This window comes from Canis lupus, chromosome 14, assembly GCF_048164855.1.
Source record: "Canis lupus baileyi chromosome 14, mCanLup2.hap1, whole genome shotgun sequence".
NCBI classification, from domain to species: domain Eukaryota; kingdom Metazoa; phylum Chordata; class Mammalia; order Carnivora; family Canidae; genus Canis; species Canis lupus.
Window position 1 is genome coordinate 45,362,523 of NC_132851.1, and position 25,823 is coordinate 45,388,345.

Genomic DNA, 25,823 nt, shown 5'->3' on the forward strand with positions numbered 1-25,823 from the left:
TCCATCCAGGGTCTCCAGGATCACACCCCTTGCTGAGGGTGGCACTAACCACTGGGGCTGCCCTTAAAGTCTTTCTATCTGTTCTCTTTGTTTCATTATTATGCCCTGTGTTAAGCAGCTTCTAAAATGGATCCCAATAATTCCTACCTTCTGATATTCACATCATGTGTAATTATCTTTTCTTGCATGTAGCTATACCTAGTGACTCATTTCAAAGTTATAGAATGTAGCAAAACTGATATAATGTCATTTCTGAGATTAGGTTTTGAAAAGACAATTGTTCCTATCTAGCTGGCCTTGTCTTGCTATTTCTCATTTGCTCTAATGAAAGCCATTTGAGAGTTTCCCTTTGTGACAAAGAAAAGAGGGAAAGCTCCAGCTGACATCCAGCAAGGAAATATGGCCCCAGTCCTGAAGCATGTGAGGAACCAAATCTTACTAGCAACCATGTGAGTGAGCTCAGGAGTGCATCTTCCCTCAGTTGAGCTTTCAGATAAGACCACAATACCAACACCATGATTGCAACCTTGTGAAAGGGCCTGAGGCACAGGCACCAACTACATCAAGGGCTGACTCCTGGCCCATAAAGTCTGTGAGATAACAAGTGTTTGTTGTTTTAAGCTACTAAATTTTGGGTAAATTGTTATGCAGTAATTGATAGCTAGTACATTTCCTATACACACATCTATATTAGTACTAATCACAGAACACTGAAGTAAATGTGTCTGTGGAATCCATGGGCTTATTTGGACCTTCAAGACAGAACTTCTATTTTAGTGATGTTTTCCAAGATTCTGGCAGCTCCTGAAATATAAACATCCTGAGATTTTTAGCTATTTGGAAGCTCTGTGGTAAGCAATTAAATCATTATAGCAATATAATAAGCATTATTGAGTCCTTGACCTTCAAGACAATTTTCTCAATGCTTACAGGTATTATTTTATCTAATCCTAGAAAGGAAGAAACTGAGTCGCAGAGAAGTCAGGTAACATAACTTACCCAATATCAATAATTAAAGGAGCCTGGCTGTCATCAGAGGCAAACTAGTTAGGATCACATTCTTACATAAATATTACATCCATATCTCATTTTTCTAATATATGCAATTTATGTACATATTACATGTTTTTCTTTCACATATATTTACAAGCACAATGCCTTGCATAGAAAGAATTAATAAATATTAGTGAATGAGTGAGTGAGTGGGTGAAGGAATCAACACCAGAGACTTTTTTTCTGGCTGAGTTTTTATCTTCTGAGCTAGGGAGATATACACATCAGCAATGGAGGGATTCTTTGACTCTTCCCTGAGGATCCATTATCATCTGTGATGAGGTGAAACAGAAACCAACAGTCCACAGAGACTGTTTCAATTCCCCATCCTGTCTGAGTAAAAACTGAAGAAATGCCACATTTTCAAGGGCTTTTATTCCTGTCAATTTTTGTTGCCATTTTGGAGCTATTATTTTAAATCAGCTCAATCAGAAAAAAAACAAATAGTATATTATCTCTGAAATAAGATCCAACTGACATGTAGGAATCATATTACAACATAGTTATAATTCAAATCTGAAATGGTAATCACAAATCAAAGACTCTGCTGCTATACTTTTGTTGGTGTAGGTAGAATTTCTCATAGATTATAACTGACTAAATGATGTTAGCAACCTATATATTCTGCTTTCAACTTTCAGCCTGAATTTGGGGAAAATTAGTTAAACTCCACCATAAAATTCCTTTCTCTATTGGTCTTTTGTCTGTGCTCACTAAAGTAAATTGGCCACTCCCTAAAACAGTATGTGCCTTATTTTTAGTTTAGTCTATCGATTGATAGATTCAACTGTCAAAATAATAGGGGAATACTGGGTGAGCAACGGAAGCCCAAGTGTGCTACAGGACAGTTTGCTAGCCTTATTGCCTCTATACATGGATGAGGTTGTTAAGTTAAATCATAACAAGGCACAAATGATCCAAAAACCTGACCCTACCACTGCCTCAATTATTTCTGGCCTTGGGACTTTTATAGACCCCAACATTTAAACTGTTTTATAGTTTTGTACTACCCAGAAGGAGAAATGAGATAGCAATGAATATTGATGACCTTCAGGAGGAGAAACTCAGAGAAAGGAACTTCAGGGAATGGTACTTAAGGAATGGGGCTCAATGAATGAGGTTTAGGGAATAAGACTTAGGGAATGAGACTCAAGAATGGACTGGGAATAAAAAAAAAAAAAAGAATGGACTGGGAATGAGACACAGAGATGGAGTTCAGGGAATAGGACTCAGGGAATGTGACTAGGGCAATGGGGCAGGGTATGAGACTTTAGGGAATGAGACTTAGGGAATGGTTTTCATGGAATGGAGCTCAAGGAATGGGATCAAAGTAATGGCACTTCAGGGAATGGGGCTCAAGGAATGGGACTGAGGGGCCAGAACTCAGTTGTGCTGAGATTAGCAAGATCTAGCAAATGAGGTATATGGCCCCCAAATCCAGTGAGAAATGTTAAAACATTGTCATCTCTACTTTGCAGTTTTGTCTAGAAGTAGATTGCAATAGTACATGTGGGTCAAGAATAGGACCTTACTGTCTAGAAAGTGCTAGATTAATATTAATGAAGTTAGAATTAATGAAGCTAGATTTATTGGAAAGTAAACACTTCAAATAATAACTGAAATTATGACTGAAAATACTATGCTGTTGTTGCTTCATATCTTCAGGTAAAGCACCATCAGTACTCTGATAAAGATAGGAAAACTATAGAGAGCTATTTGGTAACAGTTCTGGCCAGTGTTTTTCCTAAGATTCATATATATGGTGGAAAACAAGGACACTGACAAACTTCCAGAGACTTTCCATAAAGCCTACACTTTCTGAAATATTTATATTAATAACATTTTACTGATATAAATTTAATTGGGGCAAAATGAGCGCATCTTACTTTCCAACTCTTACAGAATTCTTACAGAATTCTTACAATGCAAATTCTTACAAATTACTTTGTGATTTTTTTTCCAGGGGTCCTCTGAGAAAACCAACAGACAGTTTAACATGTAAAAGACATAATAGATATAGGTGTAGGTGTAGGGGTCGGTGTAGGTGTAGATATGCTTGTAGATATATATGATCTGAGTTAAGAATAGTAAATCAAAAGAGTTGTCAGAGATTTGAACATTTTCTTGAAAGATTTTATTTATTTATTTATTTAGGGAGGAGCAGAGGGAGAGAGAGAATTTCAATCAGACTTCCCACTGGCTGTAGCACTGTAGGGTTTGATCGCAAGACCCTGAGGTCATGACCTGAGCTGAAATCAAGAGTCAGATGCTTAACCATCCAGGCACTGGATGACTGAGCCTCTAGGCACCCTGAAACATTTGAGTAAGATAGGGCCATTGGTGACAGATTTGTTGTTGTTTTTTCTTCTTCTTAAATAATCAAGGGCATAGTAAAGCAAATATGAAGCATAAAATGTTTGCTATCTAAGGAGCCAATTACATAGAAGATAAAGAGTAACCTTCACATTGTAGGAAAAGGCATTAATCAGTAAATCAGTAAGCAAACTCATCTACATTAGTTAAACTTTGCTAAACTTTTAATACCTTTTGTAGCTTATTGTCAGACTCTGTTATTATAAACCAAGGCAATAAAATTGACTTTCCAAGTCTGTTCTTTATCATGTTCTTTCATATTTTAGAACATATATACTCCTTACTTTAGAACAATGCTTCTTTATCAAGGGGTCTATGCAGTCAGAACTATTTTTATAATAACATTAAGATGTTAACATGGAATTCATTCATTACTGCTCTCTTAAAATGAATCAATAAATATACATTAAGTTTTTTCTTAGTTTTAATTTCAAATGTAGTAAATATTGAGATTTAAATTATAAATGTACCAGGAGACCAAAAAATTTGAGAACCACTTTAGACCTTAAGATGAAACTATTTTTTTCCTTGAATAATAAAAACACAAATACAGGTATATTTTTGTCATTGTTACTCCTAGAATTGTCTCAACTACTCCTATTAATTACAACTTTTAACCAAAGAAATAAATGTGTATTTTATTTAAAAAATCATCATCAACAACAACAAACTCTAGGGTATCAAAAATTGAAAACTATCTATCTAATATAAGTATTTCAGCAGACTAGTAGAGCTCATGAACACATAGAACGCAACTATTTACAGACATATACACCCTTTTAATATCTTTTTAAAGTGGCAAATATAAACATTTTCATTAACATCCTCAAAGCTATGGCTAGTCCTAGTATAAAGAAGTAACAGGCAAAAGTATATAAATTTAAAATTATGCTCAGTAATTAATGTTTAAGTATTCTATTTACTTAGAAATTATCAATAATGATTATCCATTAATTAACTCAATTATAGATACAAGGACACAAAGATGTTTACAAATTCAGATCTATATTTTTGCCACCGATCAAGGAGCAGTACAGAAACACAGAAATTCGTGGTCCAGACATCCATCCATCAGCTGCTTTCCATGGCCCTGGGCACAAGATTCTTAATTGACTTGAGCTCTAAATGGACAAATAGATAAAACAAACAAAAAGACTAACAAACCAGACTCTCTGGTGTCTCTCATCCAACAGAGTATAGAACTCTAACTCTATAATCTATTAACCTGTTTACAGAAATCATTAAAAGGTCAGACCGTGAAACCAAATTCCCAATCATTGCTTTCACCAATGGGGAAAAACTTACTGGCCATAAGCAAATGAGAAATAAAACAAAACAAAAAATCAGTATGGGAGGACAAAAGGAGAAACAGAGTCAGCAAAGTTACATTCTTGGGTTTCATCTCTAAAATGAATCAATAAATACATATTTCACCCCTGGGAACCAAGAAAAAGACATGCCTGAGCTTAAGTCATCTGTAAGATATAGTTTTCTGGTAACACATTTTACCTGGCTCTGTTAGGTAGATCCATAAGTCATCTTGCAGATTACTTCCAAAACTGTTAAAGGATAATCATTTCAAAAATAAAAAAAAAAAAAACATGTAAGAATATGGAACAAAGGTGTGTCAAAGATTTCAGCAACTCAATTAATGAGAGAACTAGTAAGATGTTACAGTCAGGTCAAATGAGAATTCAAGGGGAAAATATACTGAAAAGACATAGCATACAGAAGAGAATTTACAAATAGATGCAAACTGGCAAAATTGACCAATTATCCACAGGGCAATAATCAATTGCCATTGCACTTCAATGGATAAGAATTGTTTGCATTGTTATTTTTCTGCCATGTACAGAGTTTGAAAATAACTGTTAGGCAATGAAAAGTGAGATAATCCTGACCACTAGACAGACATTTAATAATCCTTCTCGTTCATTTCAAAATCTTTCACAAGTTTCCCTACAAAATGAAAGATAAAGGCCTTTTTGAATTATAGACACAAATACTCATAAAGTGCTTGTAAATTTATATCTGTGCTTTTGCCACAAGTCCAGAGTCAACATAGAACACAAGGTTATGGTCATAATATGATTTCCTTCTCTAACATAAAAGATTTATCTTCTCACCCAAAACAATTCCCAACATAGATACTGTGATATACGTGAAGTGCATATGCTATTCCTTCTCATATTTCTATTTACAGTATTAAATGCAACATGTAAATTTCTCTATTAAATAAAGCAGTTTATTCGTAGAAAATGTGAATGTGAAATATTGAGACATGATTCTTTTTTTAAAGATTTTATTTTATTTATTCAGAAGCAGAGACATAGACAGAGGGAGAAGCAGGCTCCTCATAGGGAGCCCAATGTGGGACTTGATCCCCAAAAGGGGATTATGCCCTGAGCTGAAGGCAGATGCTCAACCGCTGAGCCACCCAGGCGTCCCTGAGTCATGATTCTTAAGAAGGAGATGTTATTGATATTTCCATCAGTAATATCTTTTATTTAAGTAACATTATAAGTCCTGAATGTTTTCAAATGTACCGTTTACTGTAATATTACTGATAAGTATTAGTACAAGATTAATAATTACTAAACTAATAAGCTAAATTCAAATATTTTAAAATATATAAAACTCAAGGCTCCTTTACTCTGAGGCATCGTGTTATTTAAACTCAAATGATGATGTGTAAGAAATATTCAAAATTAGGTTCTATATGCTTACTGCTCAATATTTTTTAATAAATAATTAAAGTTTAAGAATAAGTTTTATTAGTGGGGCACCTGACTGGTTCAGTAACTAGAGCATGGGATTCTTGGTCTCAGGGTCATGAATCTGAGCCTGACATTGGGCATAGAGCTTACTAAAAAATAAATAAATAAATAAAAAATAAGATTTATTGGGCACAGCGTTTTGAATTTAGTTAACAGGCTAATGGTCTCTACTAAAACGTAGTTCTAATTTATGCAGTTTTTGGATTATAGGACTGCACCATTTGTTTATTCATTTCAATGATCAAGATGCTAAAACAGTCTTTTGTTCAGAGTAATTAATTACCAGCGCTCACTGGAACATTGAGGTTTCCATAAACCTGAAAATGATCATAATGAATTTTATTATTCTCAAGGTTAATGGTCAGAGAAATTACTTTATGTTTAATGTAACATAGGTAAAGCTATATGTACAATTTCCCTTGTTTAGGAGAAAATATTGTAACTTCACAAGCCCATATAGTGCTCACATATCTTTTCTGAGTAGAGTATATTTAGAGTATTTTTGTTTTGTTGTTTTTCAATTTGACAGGTGGTGGTGAGAGAGGGTATACTAGAAGAAATATATATTTATTTACTCTGAATTGCCAGGGACTAAAACTCCTTTTTTTTTTTTTAAAAAGGAACGACTGCTCTAAAAAAGTCCTTCAGTGAATTATGTAATTTGGTTGCACTTGTTCTTTAAGAAATTAATCACAGCCTTCTTCAGGTATAACCATCAATTAATGCAAATGGATATAAACAGAGGCAAATGTGCATTGCTAATATTCAATGGAGAATGATGATGATAGAATTACACTCATGCTATTTATACACAATTTACATATATAAGGACAGCATCATATCACTCCTTGTTACAAGGTATTTTTAAATTTTTTCCTTTCTGTCCATGTATGCTTCAGTTCTAGATTATCTAAACGTTCCTTCATTTTTCTATAGAACTGCCTATGAAGTTAGTATTCTAATGATACTGGTGTAAATTTAATGTTTTAATGATTAAAAACAAAAATCCTGTGCCATGTAAATTCTTGCTTTTCACACAGAAAGGTCCAGCCCCTGGCCCACTGGCAATCATGAGAGAGAATTCCGCCCCAGATTGACCACTGAGGTCTCCTTCCATTCATCTATTTGGTAATGACAGTCCCTATTTTGCTCCTGGAAAGGAAACAGACGTTTTATACCTTGAGCCTGTAGTGTATAGGTTCTCTCAGTAGCAAAGAAAGAGGGTGTACACAAACCTACATTTACATTTGGATTATTTAATGCAAATACTAGCGTCAGGCTACCTTTCTCTCACATGGCGTCTAAAAACCCTAACAGACATCCTAGGACACGGGGCTCAATTTAAGCACATGTCAAAGCAGCTTCATGGCCCTAGAAATTATCCAACTGACAATAGCCTCTGGCTGTTTACTTAACAAATGCCCCCAAATGAATGATTTTTTAATAAGAAATTGAATTGATATTGGGGAAGTGGATCTTTATTTTCAATCTGTATTTCAAGCAACATTGGTAAATAGCCTTTTAATAAAGACTGCACTGTGGTCTTTTTCTCTCTTCTCTAGAGAAGTAATGATTTCAGTATTTCCTGAAGTTACATATTAATTCTGTTAATTTACACCTCAATTCTGCACCAGACACGGGGCTAGACACCAATAAATGAATCATTAAGAGGTGATTTCCCTTGTGGCACTTACCATCTATTGAAGCAGCCACGCAAGAAACAAGTAATCAAACAAACAGATGTACAATTGCAAATTGTGATGAGAAATATGTGAGGAAATATATATGGTACATATGTTATATTTTTATGATATATATGTGAGGAAATTTGTATAAGCTGATAGGTCTCTAACTGAAGAGACTCATTTCAGAAGATTATAATCATCATCCAATTGCCAATTATGTATAGAAAATGTGAAGGAAAGATAAACTTTGTGTTCCTTTGAAACTTTTTTAATGGTAATTCTAGGATAAGGACACTAAGGCGGCCTTTTAAACCTAATTCACAACAACGTTTAAAATAAGAGTATAAGTGGGTTATTTGAAGATTTATCTGTTCAGATATATAGACAAAGAAGGGGATGGGAAGGGAGAGGAAGGAAAGAAGTCAGAAAAGAGGGAAAGATGGAAGAAGGGTGAGAAAACTTTGAGAGATTGCTACAGCTCTATCTCCATCCCATCCTATCTCTTCTCCTTCCCCTGCCTTTCCTTGCTGAGACATTACTATGACAAAACTGCTCATATCAATTTGACGTATACATTTTTATCTTACTACACACATACACACATGTGATTTCCTAAGGCATATAATTTGGTCTTGTAAAAGTCTATTTTATTTTTTAAGTTTTTATTTAAATTCCAGTTAGTCAACATACACCGTAATACTAGTTTCACGTGTACAATACAGTGATTCAGCACGTCCATGCCACACCCAGTGCTCATCACAGTAAGTTCCTCCCTAATCTCCATCTCTATTGACCCATCTCTCCCACCAGCCCCCCTCTGGTGACCTTCAGTTTGTTCTCTGTAGTTAAGAGTCTGTTTCTTGGTTTGCCTCTCTCTCTTTTTTCCCCTTTGCTCATTTGTTTTGTTTCTTAAATTCCACATATAAGTGAAATCATAGGGTATTTGTCTTTCTCTGACTTACTTCGCTTAGCATAATACCCTCTAGTTCCATCCATGTCATTGCAAATGGCAAGATTTCATTCTTTATGATGGCTAATATTCCATTGTAGATATAGCTTTTTGTACACATCCTTTCTGGTTTTTTTTTCCTCACACAACAATATGTGAGGTATACCCATGTTTATACATGTAGATCTAGTTCATTCATTTTAACTGCTGTCAGTCCACAGCCTATACACCCGAGTTGTGTATCCATTTTGTTTTGCTGGGCAGTTGGGGTGTTTACCTATTTTTGCTGTTACAAAGAGTCCTTGATAAACATCTCTATTTTGTCTCCTTTTCTACAATGAATAGGCATCTAAAAGGAGAATGGCTAATTCCTATTGAACTCTCCAGAATTTACCTCTTTAACATTGTATTTACAATAAAATTAATAGAAGAGAAACCTTGTTTTATTTTGTAGCTCCACTTTGGAAATTTATGATTTAAAAGCACAGGGATAAAAATAGTATTTTTTTATTTATTATATTTTATTATTGCAATATCTAGAATGCTTCATCATTAATTTGGAACCATGTAAAATCCTTTGATTTTTGTCTTTTAGAATAAATACACAATCACCCTTCAGCTTTTGTTCAAGTTTTTATTTAAATTATAGTTCATTAACAAACAGTGTAATATTAGTTTTAGGCATAGAATTTAATGATTCAGTACTTAGGTACAACACCTGGGGCTCATCACAAGTGCACTCCTTAATCTCATCATCTGTTTAACTCATCCCTCTACCTACCTCCCCTCTGGTAACCGGCAGCATGGTCTCTATAGTTTAGTCTGTTTTTTGGTTTTCCTCCACTTTCTTTCTCTATGTTTGTTTGACATGGATGGAACTATAGAGTATTATGTATTTAAGAAGGAAAAGAATTATGTCCCAAATCCTGCTTTTCATCTGAGATAGGGAGCTGGAAACTTTGCACAATTTATACTCCTGCCTTATTTATATTCATTTTAAGTTTTGCTTTGTTTTGTATTTTTCAAAACATAAAGCCATTGTCCTAAGACCCTGCAGTTTTTGAATGCTGTATTACTGCCAAACCTAATTTTACTCTTTCAGGAATACCATTTCAAGATTACTCTGATTACCTTTTAGTAAACATGGGAGCTTTTTGTTTTGGGAGAAATCATGGTATGGCAAAGCAACAGAGCCAATTTGCAAACAAGTAAAAAAATTAATAATCATCAACTGATGAATGGATAAAGAAGAGGTTATATATGTACAAAGGAATGTTACTCAGCCATCAAAAAGAATGAAATCTTGCATTTGCAATGTGAATGGAGCTAGAATGTATTATGTTAAGTGAAATAAGTTAGAGAAAGACAAATACTATGTGATTTCACTTACATGTGGAATTTAAGAAAACAGATTAACATAGAAGAAGGGAGAAAAAAAGAGGAAAGAAAACCATAGAGACTCCTTTTAAAAAAAAAAAAGATTTTATTTATGTATTTATGAGAGACACAGAGTGAGAGAGAGGCAGAGACACAGGCAGAGGGAGAAGCAGGCTCCCTGAAGGGATCCCGATGTGGGACTCGATCCTGGGTCTCCAGGATCACGCTCTGGGCCAAAGGCAGGCACTAAACCACTGAGCCACCCAGGGATCCCCCAACCATAGAGATTCTCAATGATGGAGAACAAACTGAAGGTCCTGGAGGGGAAGAGGGCAGGGGAATTGCCTAAATGGGTGATGGGTATTAAGGAGGACATTTTTTGCGATGAGCACTGGGTGTCATACGTAAGTGATGAATCACTAAATTCTACTCCAGAAACCAGTATTACCCTATATCTTAACTAACTAGAATTTAAATAAAAACTTGAAACAAACAAAAATATACATTTTCATTAACATATACCAAGAAAGAAATTAAAATTGTGAAAGATCCACAACTTTGCTTTACCTCCTAATTTTGTCTGACTCCTTGTTTAACTAGCCTGCACTCATTAACAAGTTATAGCATTCCATTCAAGGTAAACATCTGACTGACTTCTCATTGTTTAAGGATTAGTTATCATTTTAACTCTTCATAGTCCACCACAGAAATTCCTGATGATCAAAATAATGAGAACAAAAATGTTCTGATTTGGGAGAGGTAGCCATATTTTTTTTCACCCCTTAACGCAGATCTCAGCTAATTGTTATTAGGAAATATTAAACGTGATAGATATTTAAAGGATGTTCTTATACTTCACAACTATACGAATATGGTGATATATTTGGGAAAAGTAGTGTGTTTTAAACTCAGCCAGACATCTAAGGTAAAAAAAGATGACTGAAGTTGGCACAGAACCCTTGACAAAGGTCTATTAATTACTCTCGCCCTATTATTACTTTTTTTTTTTTGCTCTCCTGCCCCAGGACTCTCTGATTTATAAACAGCTTTTCATATTCACAAAGTGGCTCATGAATCACCCTAGCCCGACAGAAATGAATAAAAATGAGCCCATTTACACAACATTTGGTATGTAGCTAATTACCTGAAAACAACTGCTTGGGATTGCGCTGAGAAGAGTGTCATTAACATTCAGCATAAGAGTACAAAACAGAGGAAGAAGAGAAAGTAGAAACTTGGAAGCAAAAAATAAAAAATAAAAACATGAGAGTACCCATGAGAATGCTGTTTATTCAGTGTGGTTTTTTTTAAAGCATAACCAAAGAGTAACTAATGATGTCATCCATATCTTGTCATCCAAGATATCTATATAACAGAATATTGAATATCCATTCAAAATGTGCTCATGGAGACTATTGATAACTTACGAAAATTCTTACCTTCAAGGTTAGCCAAAAAGCAACAAATGAAATTGTTGAATGCAGTGCAATTTCACTTTGCTAAACAATATACTTAGAAGAAAGGAAATTAATGAGATTATGGTAATGAGATTATGGGTCATTTGTATTCTCTGAACTATAATTTTCTGTATTTCCCAGATGTTTTATTACAGCCATGCATTAAGCTTACAGTGTATTTGTATCAGTAATCCTACATGTTTTTATTTATTTATAAGCATATAGTTTAAAAATAATAATAGCTAGAGTTATTGTGTGAGCGTGTATATGCATATAATAACTCTCTTCCCTTTCCCTGTTCCATACTGCATCCACTTCCATAACACCTCTGTTCTTGGAACATCACAAACACAGGTTAAGGCATCTTTTGTCCAAATTGCCACCGATGAAATAAGTGTAGGATTGAACTCTATTCCTTCTGACTGTTTTTTTCATGCTTTCTTGATAAGATAAATATTTCTCTGATGTAAGATAATTGCATTTCTAGAAAAATGGAAAAGATGGCTTACCTATCAAACAATTGTATCATCTCACTCATATGTTGGATTTAAGAAACAAAACAGAGGATTATAGGGGACGGGAGGGAAAAATAAAACAAGATAAAATCAGAGATGATAAACCATAAGAGACTCTTAATCATAGGAAACAAACAGGGTTGCTGGAGGGGAGAGGGTTGGGAAAATGGTAACTGGGTGATGGACAGTAAGGAGGATGGGTTAATGAGCACAGGATATCATATAAAACTAATGAATCACTGACCTCTACCTCTGAAACTAATAGTACACTATATGTTAATTAATTAAATTTTAATTAAAAAAAGAAAAATATATTCTATTAAATAGTATAACTTTGCTCTGCAGAGAGTTTGTGCCTACAGAATTAGAGCTCATAGAAAAATCTCAAACATATGTACATAATTTGTTTATTGTTTTGAGTTTTCATTGTTACTTGCAAAAGTGCTCTCCTCATATGTATATGTGTGTACTTGTGGGGTGGGGGGAGAGTCTGGATTTTAATCTATTTATAGGCCAGGACTTCCTGGATTGTATTTTGTCAGCAATGAGAGTCATACTGCCCTTAAACATCAAATATACATGATTTGCAATTACAGTGACTTAATTAAGGTCAGTAGCCATGCATCATACACCTTAAGAAATGAATACTACAGCAACATGATTCCCAGTCATTCCAAAGTCTCATGGGACCATAGTTTCTAGCTAATGGCCTGTTACAGTGTTCTGACCTAACCCTCAAAATGTCAATAAATTGGATTATAATGTAAGCCATTTGAAAAGTCTTTGAAAGAAGACAGATGAATGTTATGCTGTCATGAGCCTCTACTTCTGGAAAGTCTGGGTTCAGAAAAGCAGTCAGTTAATGCTTTTACTTTTAGCTGGTTCTACTCTATTGTACTTTCATTGCTATCAACCAATAATAATGTTTTCACACCCTCAGAATGAATGACTTGGGTGTGAAAGTTAAAAACAAGATTCAAAAAACACTTCAGTCTTGAAGCTCTCAACTCATTCAGTTTTGCAATCTTTGGCACCTTTGATTCTGTGGAAGATTTAGAATATATCCGCCTGCTTCAGCCACAGTGTGAGCACATTTCCATATGGACGTGTTAATCAATTATGGAGGTGACTAACCACTACTGAGCAATTACATTTGGCAAAGAGAACAAATGGAAACATGGGGAGCAGTCATTCTTAGAGGTGTTCATTGTTGCTTCTCACCCAGAAGACAGAAGAGCTGAATGGAACTTTGCTCTGGGACATACATCTCTTTTTATTGATGACCCTGGGAATTCTTGCTCAGCAATTTTTTTCTCACAAATTGCTCAAGATACTTTACTCACTTAGCCATAAGTATTTCAAAATCTAGAAATGCCAAACCCTTAAGTTAGCAGAGACTGATACTCAATTGCATACATTTCTATAGGCCACAACATGAATTTATGAATTCCTATGTGTGTAGAAGTCTCTAGTAAAGCATCAATGATTCCTCCTTTCTTGAGATAGGAGACCCCTGTGGGTCCCTGGTGACAATATTTATATGAGTGCAACTTTCCTTCCAGCTCTTTGCTAAATAATTTTGGAAAAGTTGGCACCTAATCCAAGTTGAGCCAATGAAATATTCTTGACAATTTGAAATTTGGAACAGATAGAGCTCAAAAAGGAAGTTATTTCACTAATGTCAGTATTCTTCAGAGCAAGTCAGGCGCTTTTCACAGCTCAAGTTCCTAAAGCTGCCTTGATTCTTTCCGTTTTTGAGTTATAATGATCTCGTGCTGAGATTATTTAACTTTCATTGGTTTTATAATGGGACTTGAGGCAGAAGTAAACTCGTCCAGGTGATAGGAGTTGACAAATCATCAGACCATGGGCAAGCCTCTGGTGTGATGTATAGTTTCCCAAGGTGATTATCCATTAGATGTTATATCTATTGATTGCTAAATGGATTGATCATAACAAATAGCAAATTTAGTAAATTCAGTTATGCTTTACAAAAGTTGTGGGGGTTTTTTATCACTCACAACTCTAGGACCCATACCCATGAAACATTTGTTATTCATTTATAGACAATGCTTTATTGGCTTTCCAGATTGCCTTGTAAAAATTCCAGAGCCTCACAACATGTGAATCTGTGGTTCAACAACAAAAGATTTCAATGTATGTCCTTATTCTGACATGATGTGTTTCACTTACTTGATGACACATGTCTGAAAATGAGGTCAATTAAGTGAGATATGCTGACCAATAGGGCTCAAGTGATGCTCTTAAGTATCCCTAAAGCTCTTCAGTAGTTCCACAAATATTTGATTTTTAAATATTGTAATTATTTTAAGCTGTAATAAGAAGCATGCACACTCTAATGCATCCTATGCCACATTTTAATGCATTCAAGACCATCATAGCATTAACTTTTGCTACCAGATTAATTTATTCAGAGCATGAAGTAACAAGTAAAGCTTCCCTTTAATCCAAGATTAAATACCTAGTAGAGTCATCACCTACGGATGTGTCTGAACCATTTGCAAGATGTGATTGACTACAGAGGAGGTTCCTTCATCACCTGGGAGTTATCCCCTGACAATTCAAGGTAGCCCATGGCCAGTCATGTAAGATTTTAGAAGTGTTTCCTTCTTTATTAGGATTTTTTGATACTATAAAAATAAAATACAGCACAAAAAAATTGGTGCTGAAATTTAAGACCATAATTCTCAATGTAATCCTTGCTTTCAAATTTCTGTGCTCATTAAAATAGATGTCAACATTTGAATTTATAAGGTAATTTTATATTAACAAAATATGGCTTTCATTTTGTTTGTATTTTATATATTGAGGTTCTCTAGAAGATTTCACTTTATTAAAATTATTCTCAGAGGAAAAATATTTGAAAACCACCATTGTAGCAGAGTTACTCAACTTTGGCACTACTGACACTTTGGAATAGATAATTCTTTATTGTTAGGTGCTATTCTGGACATTATAGGGAGTTTAGCAGCATCCCTGGCCTCTACGAACTGGTTGCCAGTACCAAGCCTCCGCTCTCAGTCTGATGATCAAATATATGTCTCCAGATATTGCCAAATGTCCCCTGTGGGGAAAAATTATCCCTGGTTGAGAATTACTGGCTAAGTCATTGGATCATAGGGCTGGCCCCACTACTAATTTCTAGAGATTGTTCACATTTTTAATTCATAAGCAAGGAATATAGTAAAGCAGATAGGTGATTTTTAAAGCATTTTAAATATTCATTGTGTTGTGTTATCGAGGGTGTTTGAGATGCTATGCAGGTCATAAAAATAATGTGGAATTGTATTTTCAGACAACAAAAATATTCATGATATATTATGAAGGGAAAAATCAATTCATATGATAATGGGAGCAGGAAGCAATAAGGAATCTAGTAAAATACTTTAATGTGCTAAATTCTAGAATATAATTAGTCTTCTTTTTTTGAAAAATACTTTGCAGAAATTTTTAAATTGAATTTTAAAACTCCTTTTGCTCTTTTCTAATGCTCAAGTAAATCTAATTAAGTTGACCAACATCCTAAGAAAGGCTTCAAAGGGAATGTACAAATATTAACCTTGGTAAACTTTCTCTTTTTTTTTTTTTATTTTGGTTTGAAGATCTATTTATTTATGGGAAAGAAAGAATGTGTGTGCAAGTGCAGGGAAGGGCAGAGGGAGAGGGAGGGAGAAACTCCATCAAATTCCCTGCTGAGCACAGAACCTCCAAGATCATGACCTGAGCTGAAATCAATAGAAAGCCACTCAACCAACTGAGCCACCCAAGTGCCCCTAAACTTTCAATTTTTGTAAGGAAAGCCAGCGAGAAATTAGAAACAGTGAGTGTTTTTCCTAATAATGTTTTTAAGGGAATGTGACCATTAGCTTAACACAAAGGACCAAAACAATAAGTCATCTTAGTAGCCACAAAAAAAAACATAGATTTGAGAAATACTTTGTCAAATTTAAATACATTTCTGACAGGAGTGTAAACTGGCCCAACCTCCATAAAGGGTAAAGTGACAAAATACTAAGTGTACATACCATTTTTTCTAACAATTACCTTTCTGAAAATAGCAACAGATATAGTAATATATAGACATAATAGAGTATATCGGTATATTCAGAGCATCTTCTTCTGTAAAAGTAAAAAAGAAATAGGAAATAGTGTAAATGCCCACTGAAGTATGATTGGAAAAATAAGTTACGATATTTCCATACAGCTGAGCCTGCTGTAGTAAATTTTTTTAAGACAGCTTATTATTCACTGACAGAGAGAATCGAATCCAAAATGCATTGTTAATGAAAACAAGCAAGGTTCAGAACAGGAGACATGATAGGTTGCTATCTTAAGAAGTTTCCCCCTAAGAAGACATATCTGTGTCCTTTTGCATAGAATATTTATGGAAAAGGTCCAGTGTTGTAGCTCTTGGTGATTAAGGTAGAAAGGAAACATTGCTAAATTTGAATCTTTTGACTTCTTTACATTATGATTACACATTAATTACTTCGTGGAGAAGGATCATGTAAATTTTTTTTAAAGAAGTATTTTGTTTGTCAATTCCAAAATGATACCAAATGTCTGTAAGCATGGACTAGCCATGGGAATTTAAGTTACTCTCAGACTCCACATTCTAAGAAACTTGTACACGCAAGAGAAAATGGAGGTATAATGGAAACCCCAGTAGGATATCTAGAGTCAAGGTCCTGGGATTTGCATAAATTAATAACCTCAGTGGAGAGCAGAAGCTGGCAAATATGGTGTGAATACCAATCCTAGGATCATGTTTCTCTACTGGTTATATCCTACCTGCTGACTTAGGTAGATGAGGGTCTCAGAGATGAATCTGAGAAATCTCTCTAATAGTGGGGAATATGAAGCCCCAAATGTCATAGAGGAGGGGTTTTATTGTTCTTGTCATTTTTGTATTATTTTTGTATTATTAGGTTATAGCAGGAGAGGGAGGTAGTTTTAATGCATTGTGTTGACCTTCTTTCTCCTACATATAAGGCCAGACTCGCTGTAGATATTGTCACAGACATTGCTAGATGCTAGTAAATATAAGGACCATGGGGATGGTAACAGCTGTAACACAACCATCTTTGTGGAACACCAAGTAGAGGACGCCAGGCTAGTTTTGGACACATTCTCACCTTTACTCCTCATAGCCATCCTTTTCAGTAGCTGTTTTGATTGATGAGGAGACATAGGTTTATAGAGATAAATAAACTAGACCAAGCTCACACACCTAGTGAGTAGCAAAGGAACACTTTAACTTAATCTGCTCACCTTCAAAAACTTTAATCACAAAATTTTGATGCCAACCGGTAAAACATGGTTTGGGCCTGGGAAGCCTGGAAATGAAAGTCGTGATCCTTACGAAGCTGTCTTTTCCCCCTCTCATCCTGACAGGATCACAACCACAGCTGCATGTATGATGGATCTACGTAGATATCCTCTGGATGAACAGAACTGCACTCTGGAGATTGAAAGTTGTGAGTTACTTGGGCAGGGGAATGAGAAAGAGGGATGTTTGCTTGACTCCATTAAATTCAACCCTGCGCAGAGTGATTGGTACTGGGGATACTTTTAGCTATACCACCTTGCCAGCTTTTCAAGAGATTCACAGTCCAGTGACATTTTCTCTCATATTGGTGCTCAAGGGTCATTTCTATGCAGTTATATTTTTAAACGATTAGAGAAAAACTCACTTATTTTAGCTGGACAATTTATGAACTCATGCTTTCTCTTTAGAATGGAGTTTCCCCCCAAGGCTTTCTAATACCCAGTTGCATTAATAAGAAAGGAAAAACATTTTAATATGAAAAGACCTTGTGAGATTGTTTTTGGTTCTATAGAATGTGCACCTGAATGACTGTAAATTGCTGTCTTCTAGAAAACAACTATTTTAGAATCTTGTGCACATTTGTCTTTCTTCATGGGAAGAACAGAATGATAAATGGTATTCATGAGGCTTGTGCTTTGGGCCAAAGAGTTGATGTTTTTCAAATCTAGTGACTGATTTTTGTTTGCCTTCTTGGGTTGTTTTTCATTGATTGCTTTCTTAACAATTAAAATATTTGAGTCATTAATATTTAATCTGATTGACTATAATTGTTTCTCCGGCATCAACATGCAGGTAGTTGAGCCCGTTTATTGTGAACACCAGGTCTAGGCAATTTCCTGGTTTTCAGGGGGCACAGAAGAGTGCCAGTAGGCAATTCAGAGCATTATAATACTGCTTACTGTAATGTGAGAAATACCTAGATATTTATTTAGATAATCTGAAATAGTTCTAGATCTAAAAACTTCAAATGGCAAAGGAAAATTTCAGGTGACCCTATAGTATAATTAAAGAATAAATGTATTCACAGGTAAATGATTATTAAGCAATTACATTAATTTTCTAGTTTTACTACATATAGTCATGGAAATAGAGATGTTTATGTAGATAAAGCTGTATATTTAGTCATACACATTGATCTACTCCTACTAGAACTTGGAATGAACAAGATCATTCATGAGCTATTCTTTAATTAATATTCTAATTTAAAAATATGTCGTATAAATAAATTGGCTGAAAGATCCTAATACAAGAAAGTATTGATGGTGACTTTTGGTTTAAATGCCAGTGACAACCAATTCAAATCACAGAAATGCAATGTAAACCCAACTATTTATTAATGGCTAATGACGTTTAATAAATAAGACTGAACTTCGGCTTTTAGAACTGACATGGAAAGAGAAGGATGCATTAATTACTCATTTATACAGGTTGACCTCTCTTCCATTGATTCTACTGATTGTTACCTTCACTTCTGTGCCAGTCAGCATTAGGATCTGACAACCTCTTGAAATTCCAAGATTTTCTGGTTTATACCATTCACTTAAAGAAGTAATGAATTTTGACAAGTACTTGAATTGTTTCTGTGTTGTAAATTCAAGTCCTAAAATTAACGGCATTTTCTCACAAAATGTATATCTTATTTTATAATCCATATCAAGTTTTTCTGTTTTCATAGGCTTATATTTTTATTAAAGAGGGGGAGTTTCTTGGTTTGTGCTTAGAAAAGAGTTGACTTTTAAGTCCATTTATTGTATCATATAAAGACCCAAACAACAACTGCAAATGAGGCAGAAATCAAAAACAACTTTTGTGGGGCAGAGATGGGGGAAGCCCAAGCAACCTGATAGTCCAAAGTTATCATAAAATATGATGTCAGGCAATAGGTGGGGTGACCCAAGCATATCATAATCATTGAGACAACTGAGTTAGATGGAATAAGTTGTCTGGACAGATGGATAAGGCATAGTAATTAGGACCCTAAAATCAGTAATATGTAGGAATGCAGGCAGGTGGTGACCATCATCAAAGAGATCTGATAGCAGTTCACAGAAATCTAGTCCCTAAAGATATTTACATAACGTAAAGCAAAAACTCAGGCATGGAGAATTTATGCTATGTAGAGCCTATGAAGGCAGGAACCTGGGAGAAGGGGAGGAAGAAATGGAACTGTCTTCTACTTGCCAAACAAAAGCTAGACATTAATATAACACCTCTGTAACATAAGTGTTTCTAACAACACTTGAGAGAGTATGTACCTGAGGATCAGAGAAGTAAAATAACTTACCCAGGACCACAGGACAAGGATAGTGGTAAAGTGGGAATTCAAACCCAAACAATATACTTTCCATCACAGAATCCTGCACTCCGTAGGTGAGCAAGGAAGCAGAACATCAATGATTAGAAGTGTAACACCAATTGGAACCACTTTCAGCGAGGTTGAGGTTGTTGAATCAACCAAAGAGTGGTTTGTATTTCCTGAAATTATCCCTGATAAAAGTTAGAATAGATCTCAGAAGCTGAAGCAGAATTTTGCTTGTCAGTCAAAGGTCAAATGATTGCAACTATGGAGGGAGAGGATAGTTTGTGGATGAAGGAAAGCAAGTAGTCCTTGATTCCATTGATGTTAACCTAAAATTTTTTTAAAAGCCTCAAGTGATGACACTGCTTAGCTTAATATTTTACTTAAAGTGTATTCCTTTTTAATTAGCCACTGCAAAGAGATTTTAAATCTTAAGAGTAATAACTTCCAAGTAACTAAGTAACGTATGGCAGTAATACAGAGTTTGAGCTCTGCTTGTTCTTACCTATGTACATAATTGATATGTTGCTAAGTAGCAATAAATAATCTGTCAGTCATCTATTTTTTAACTCTTCATGAAGAGACCTGTGTTGCATTATTTGCTGAAGCACCTCTCTCTGAACTGAGTTTATGAAGACTGTAACTGAACTTTAAAGCGATCACAAATGAGAAGCTCTAGTATTAGTTGGGACATAAGAATGATAAAGTAGACATTCCGCCAATGTAAGAACTGCACCAATCACACTTTTGTGGCCAATAGAGTGGAAACTTTACCTACCCTACAAAATTTACTAGCTTATGTTCTCTTCTATCACCATCCCAAGGATGGGGAGATGTTTTCCTTGGTTAGATCCTTTGAGACAAATTAAAGATGTTTTGCTTTACTTTAATGTTATCTCGTCAAGTAAAATTGGAAAAGCCATAAAGCCTTGTAAAATTGAAATTTTACTTGAACTTGGAGCACATTAATAGCTTCTTGGCCCTGGGATGCTATAAAATGAGTTAATGGCACATAGAAAATTCAATCAAGGAATTTAGTATTAAGAGGATTTGGAATTTGAAATCAGTAAAGCTATCATGTGAAGGCTTGATAGCCGCAAGCTTCATAGAGATGTAGAAAGGGCCTGGGGGGTGCCTGGGGAGCGCCTGAGGGGCTCATTTGGTTAAGCATTTGCCTTTGGCTCAGGTCATGATCCCAGGGTCCTGGGATGAGATGGAGTGCTCTATCAGGCTCACTGAGCAGCCAGGAGTCTGCTTCTCCTCTGCCCCTCCTCCAGCTTGTTCTCTCTTGCTCACTCACTCACTCGCTCATTCTTTCAAATAAATAAATAAAGTCTTTAAAAACAACAGCAACAACAAAAACGAAAGCACTTGGGATACAGTCATGGAGGATTCAGGTGCCTTTTCCCATTCCCTGCAGCAACAATTGAGGACAATCTCGATCCTAATCTTAACTTCTCAGTATCAGCAGATAGTGTCACCTCTCACTATATCCCAAAAAGGTAGAAACCATTTGATGCCTGGAATCTCCCAGTGGTCTCATCAGTCTTCTTCTAGACTCCCTTATATCTTCACCATGCTGAGTTAGCCTCCTATATTTCAAAGGAAGAGGTATTTTATTCCTTGAATGGATTCCTGACCCCTGTGTTCAGGATTCCAACTCTTCCTACCTCTGGGAATTGACTTTCTCAAGTTCACACACATCTCTACCCTGCTCTCCTAGAGCCTCTGCTTCACCCAGTCTACTACTCTCTTCACAGCCTGAAAACTAGACAATAACTCTTCTCATCATGAACACCTCTACTATATGCGCACATCTCTCTTTAGGCTTTTCCTAATCTTTCTGCATTCTTTTTCTCCAAATTACTTGAAAGATTGGTCTATATCTCTTGTCTATTATCTCAACTTCTTCTTAATCCCTATAATTTAGAACCTGCCTACCCATCTCCTACCTCCACTGACAGTGTTCTCAGAAAGATTACAAAGGACCTTTCTTTATAGAGCATCTTTATTTTAATAATCCCCAAATTTATAACTCCAGCTCAGATCTCTTTGAAGCCCCAGACTGATACATAGCACTCTTCTTGGCATATCTCCTGATGTTTCAAAAACATATTTAATTTGCTCAAAACTTAACTATCAATTTTTCTCTCCCAAATGAGCTTCCTTTCTAGTCTCTTAATCTCATCTAGGATTAATGGTTAACATTTCCCACACATTTCTCCTATTCCGTCTATTGTCAAGTACCATCCATTCTACTTACAAGATATTTATCAAACCGTTCCGCCTCTGCCAGCCTTACTGTGACCAAACCACCATTACTTCTTACCTGAATCATTATAGCCACCTTTTTATTGGTCTTCGTGCTTTCACTCCTGACTCTCTCCAAACCATTCTATTCCCAGCAGCCAGAGTGATCTTTGCAAGATGTAAATTGAATTGTATTCCTTCTATGCTCTAGAAATATCCAAAGATGTCCCATTGCACCAAGAAAACTCTCTTATGTATCTTAATATATAAGAATATTATATTTCTTAATATAACCTTCAAGCTCCTGTGTGACCTGCTCTCCCTTGATATCTCCATGCTTATCTATAGCCATCTTTCCCTTACTGCACTAAATTCTGACACCACAGATTCTTTGTTTCTTGCAGACTAAACTTTCTTCTATCTCATTACCTTCACCATCTTGTTCCTTCTGGCTGAAATACTTTTCCCCATTATGGTGATTTCCTCTTATCTTATAGTTCCCACCTGCAATGCCACCTCCTATAAGAAGCTTTCTTGAGAATCCAATCTAAATTAGGAACCCCTACTTAATCTCTTTCAAAATTCTGTTAGTTTCCCAAATAGTACATAGTAGTGTTTCCATGTTTATTGTGTTTTCCCTCTCTGTGGATTATAAATTCCATGAAGGGAAGGATCATTGTTTTGTTCACAACACAATAATTAAAACCTAGTCTCATACCTGACAATAAGTACCTGTGGGGTGTATATATACTAAATGTTTTGGCTCCAAACTTTTCATGTCTTTTGCATTTAAGAAGATAAGGCTAGCTCTAATTTTTCTGATAAATTTAAAGCAGGGATTTTTTTTAATTTAAATTCAGTTTGCCAACATATAGTATAACACCCAGTGCTCATCTCATCATGTGCCCTCCTTAATGCCTGTCACCCGGTTACCCCATCTCCCCAACTACCACCCCTTCTGCAACCCTTTGTTTGTTTCCCAGAGTTAAGAGTCTCCCATGGTTTGTCTTCCTCTCTAATTTTTCTCCACTCAGTTCTCCCTCCTTCCCTTATCGTCCCTTTCACTATTTCTTATATTCCACATGAGTAAAACCATATGATAACTGTCTTTCTCCAATTGACTTATTTCACTCAGCATAATACCCTCCAGTTCCACTCACGTGATGTAAATGGTAGGTATTCATCCTTTCAGATGGCTGAGTAATATTACCACATCTTCTTTACCCATTCATCTATCAAAGGATGTCTTGGCTCCTTCCACAACTTAGCTATTGTGGACATTGCTGCTATAAACATTGGGGTGCAGGTGTCTCTTTTGGATCACTACATTTGTATCTTTGGGGTAAATACTTAGTAATGCAATTGCTGGGTCATAACATAGCTCTATTTTTAACTTCTTGAGGAACCTCCACACTGTTTTCCCGAGTGGCCGCACCAGTTTGCATTCCCACCAACAGTGTAAGAGGGTTCCCCTTTCTCCACAGCCTCACCAACATTTGTTGTTTAACAACAAATTAACATTTGTTGATTTTAGCCATTCTCACTGGTGTGAGGTGGTATCTCATTGTGGTTTTGATTTGGATTTCCTCGATGACAAGTGATGTGGAACTTTTTTTGTGTGCTTGTTGACCATGTATAGGTTTTCTTTAGAGAAATGTCTGCTCATATCTTCTGCCAATTTCTTGACTGGATTGTTTGTTTTTTGAGTGTTGAGTTTGGTAAGTTCTTTATATTTTGTATACTAGCCCTTTATCTGATATGTCATTTGCAAATATCTTCTCCCATTCTATAGGTTGTAAGGCAGGGATTTTTTTTATGTGCAATGAAATATTCTTTCATTTGTACAGTTTTATGTTCATGCCTTAAGACTAACTCAAAAATTTAGGATTATAAATGTGTCAACCAAGAGGCAATTAGGGAAAAAACCATTTTAATTATTTGAGGAATTTTGATTGGCTGATAAAAATGATGAATTACTATCAAGGGAGGGGGCTTCACTTAAGTCATTAACTAACCACATCCCTCCTACCCAAACCACTATCAATTTATCAAACAAAGGTAATATTTAATGATACCTGGTTATTTTTATATTTGTTTCTTTTTAAGAAATGGTTTGAAAACTTTTAACTTAGGCATTGTCTTAATGTATTCTATTTCATGAACTATCTACTCAATCTGTCTCTTAGTTTCAGAATATTTGTCATTGTGTTGATTTAAATGTCTTGGTAGTAACACTATGTACACAGAATGTGAAGCCATAGTCATGTTGGATTATTTCCAAAATAAAATTATTTCCTCATCCAAAAAACAGCAAATGATAAGAAAAAATGCATCTACCTAATAAAGCTACCCAACCTAGCTATGGAAAATTCCCTGAGAAAAGTGATGTTTACAGAAGTGAAATGTTAAGCTTTATTTAACACCTCGAGATAAAATCAAAATAAGTGTGGTATCCAGACATGAGACAGGAGCAGTTCTACAAAAGTCTGTGTTGGTAGAGCCACATGTGGAGAAATGTGTCCAGTTTTTAATGCCATACCTGGAAAGAATTCCAAGATAACTGAAAAGAAAATTTTAGGGAAGCATAACAGCCATTTCCAAATGTTTTAACTGATTTTAACTGCTATCATATAGAAGAGAAACCTTATGTTTGGTGTTGTCCAATGTATTAGGATTCTCTAGAGAAACATAACCAATAGGAGATGTATATGTATATGTGTGTATATATATGTATATATATATATATATGTATATGTGTGTGTATATATATATATATATATATATATATAGAGAGAGAGAGAGAGAGAGAATGCCCAATATTTATTATAAGGCGTTGGCTCATGCAGTTATGAAAGCTAGTAAGTCCGAGATCTGTAGCATGAGTCAACAAGCTGAAGAGGTTGATGGTGTGGTTCTAGTCAAGGCCAGCAGGCTTGAGACCCAGGAAGAGCCAGTGTTTCAATTCCAGTCTGAAAAGAAAAATCTGATTGTCCCCATTCAAAGATAGTTAGAAGGAACTCTTTCCTACTCCAGGAAGGGTCAATCTTTTCGTTTCATTTGGGCCTTCAACTGATTGGGTGAGGCACACGCACATTAGGAAGAACAGTCTACTTACACAGTCTGGCAATTAAAATTCTATTCTCATCCAAAAAAAACCAACCAAACAAACAAACAAACAAAACAAAAACACCCTCACAGGAGCATGCAGAATAATGTTTGAGCAACCATTTGGGCACCCCAGTCAAGGTAACACAGAACTAGCACAACCAGAGTGCTAGGTTTGAACCAATTCAATTCAATTCAATTCAATTCAATTCAATTCGACTAGCATTTCTTAAGTGGTGACCATATGTGGCTCTGTGTGCAAAATAAATCCTGGGAATACGGCAGCTACCAAACACACAGGTGGGCAGAATTTATAGGAAGGAGGATGTAGAATTTAAGAGAAATATTTGCAATGTGCAAAGGTGACCATTCATGAAATTAGTCCCTGCTAAAGAATGTCTTCCCATCTCACAGAGACTTTTTAATTAATTGGAAATGGCCACCTACCAGTATAAATGCAAAAGACATTCCTCTTTGAGAGGCCAGTTAATTATACAACCTTAAAGATGTCATTAAGCCCTAAAACCTAGGACCCTGAGAGTTTACTTAATTTAGTTACATCACCAACAAATTATTTTATGTGCTTGCCTAAAATATTGGTTCTAAAGTGATTGTGATTTATAAAGGATATTA

At 35.4% G+C, this 25,823-nt stretch overlaps 1 protein-coding gene across 3 annotated transcripts in view; it reads left to right on the forward strand.

Annotated features, from left to right (window-relative positions):
• Positions 1-25,823, forward strand: part of GABRB1 (gamma-aminobutyric acid type A receptor subunit beta1) — a 362,570-nt gene that overhangs the window by 239,447 nt on the left and 97,300 nt on the right. For all 3 annotated transcript variants that reach the window (XM_072774949.1, XM_072774951.1, XM_072774950.1), the window contains one exon: positions 17,602-17,684. In XM_072774949.1, coding sequence (XP_072631050.1) covers positions 17,602-17,684 — 83 coding nt within the window. The remainder of the gene's footprint in view (positions 1-17,601; positions 17,685-25,823) is intronic.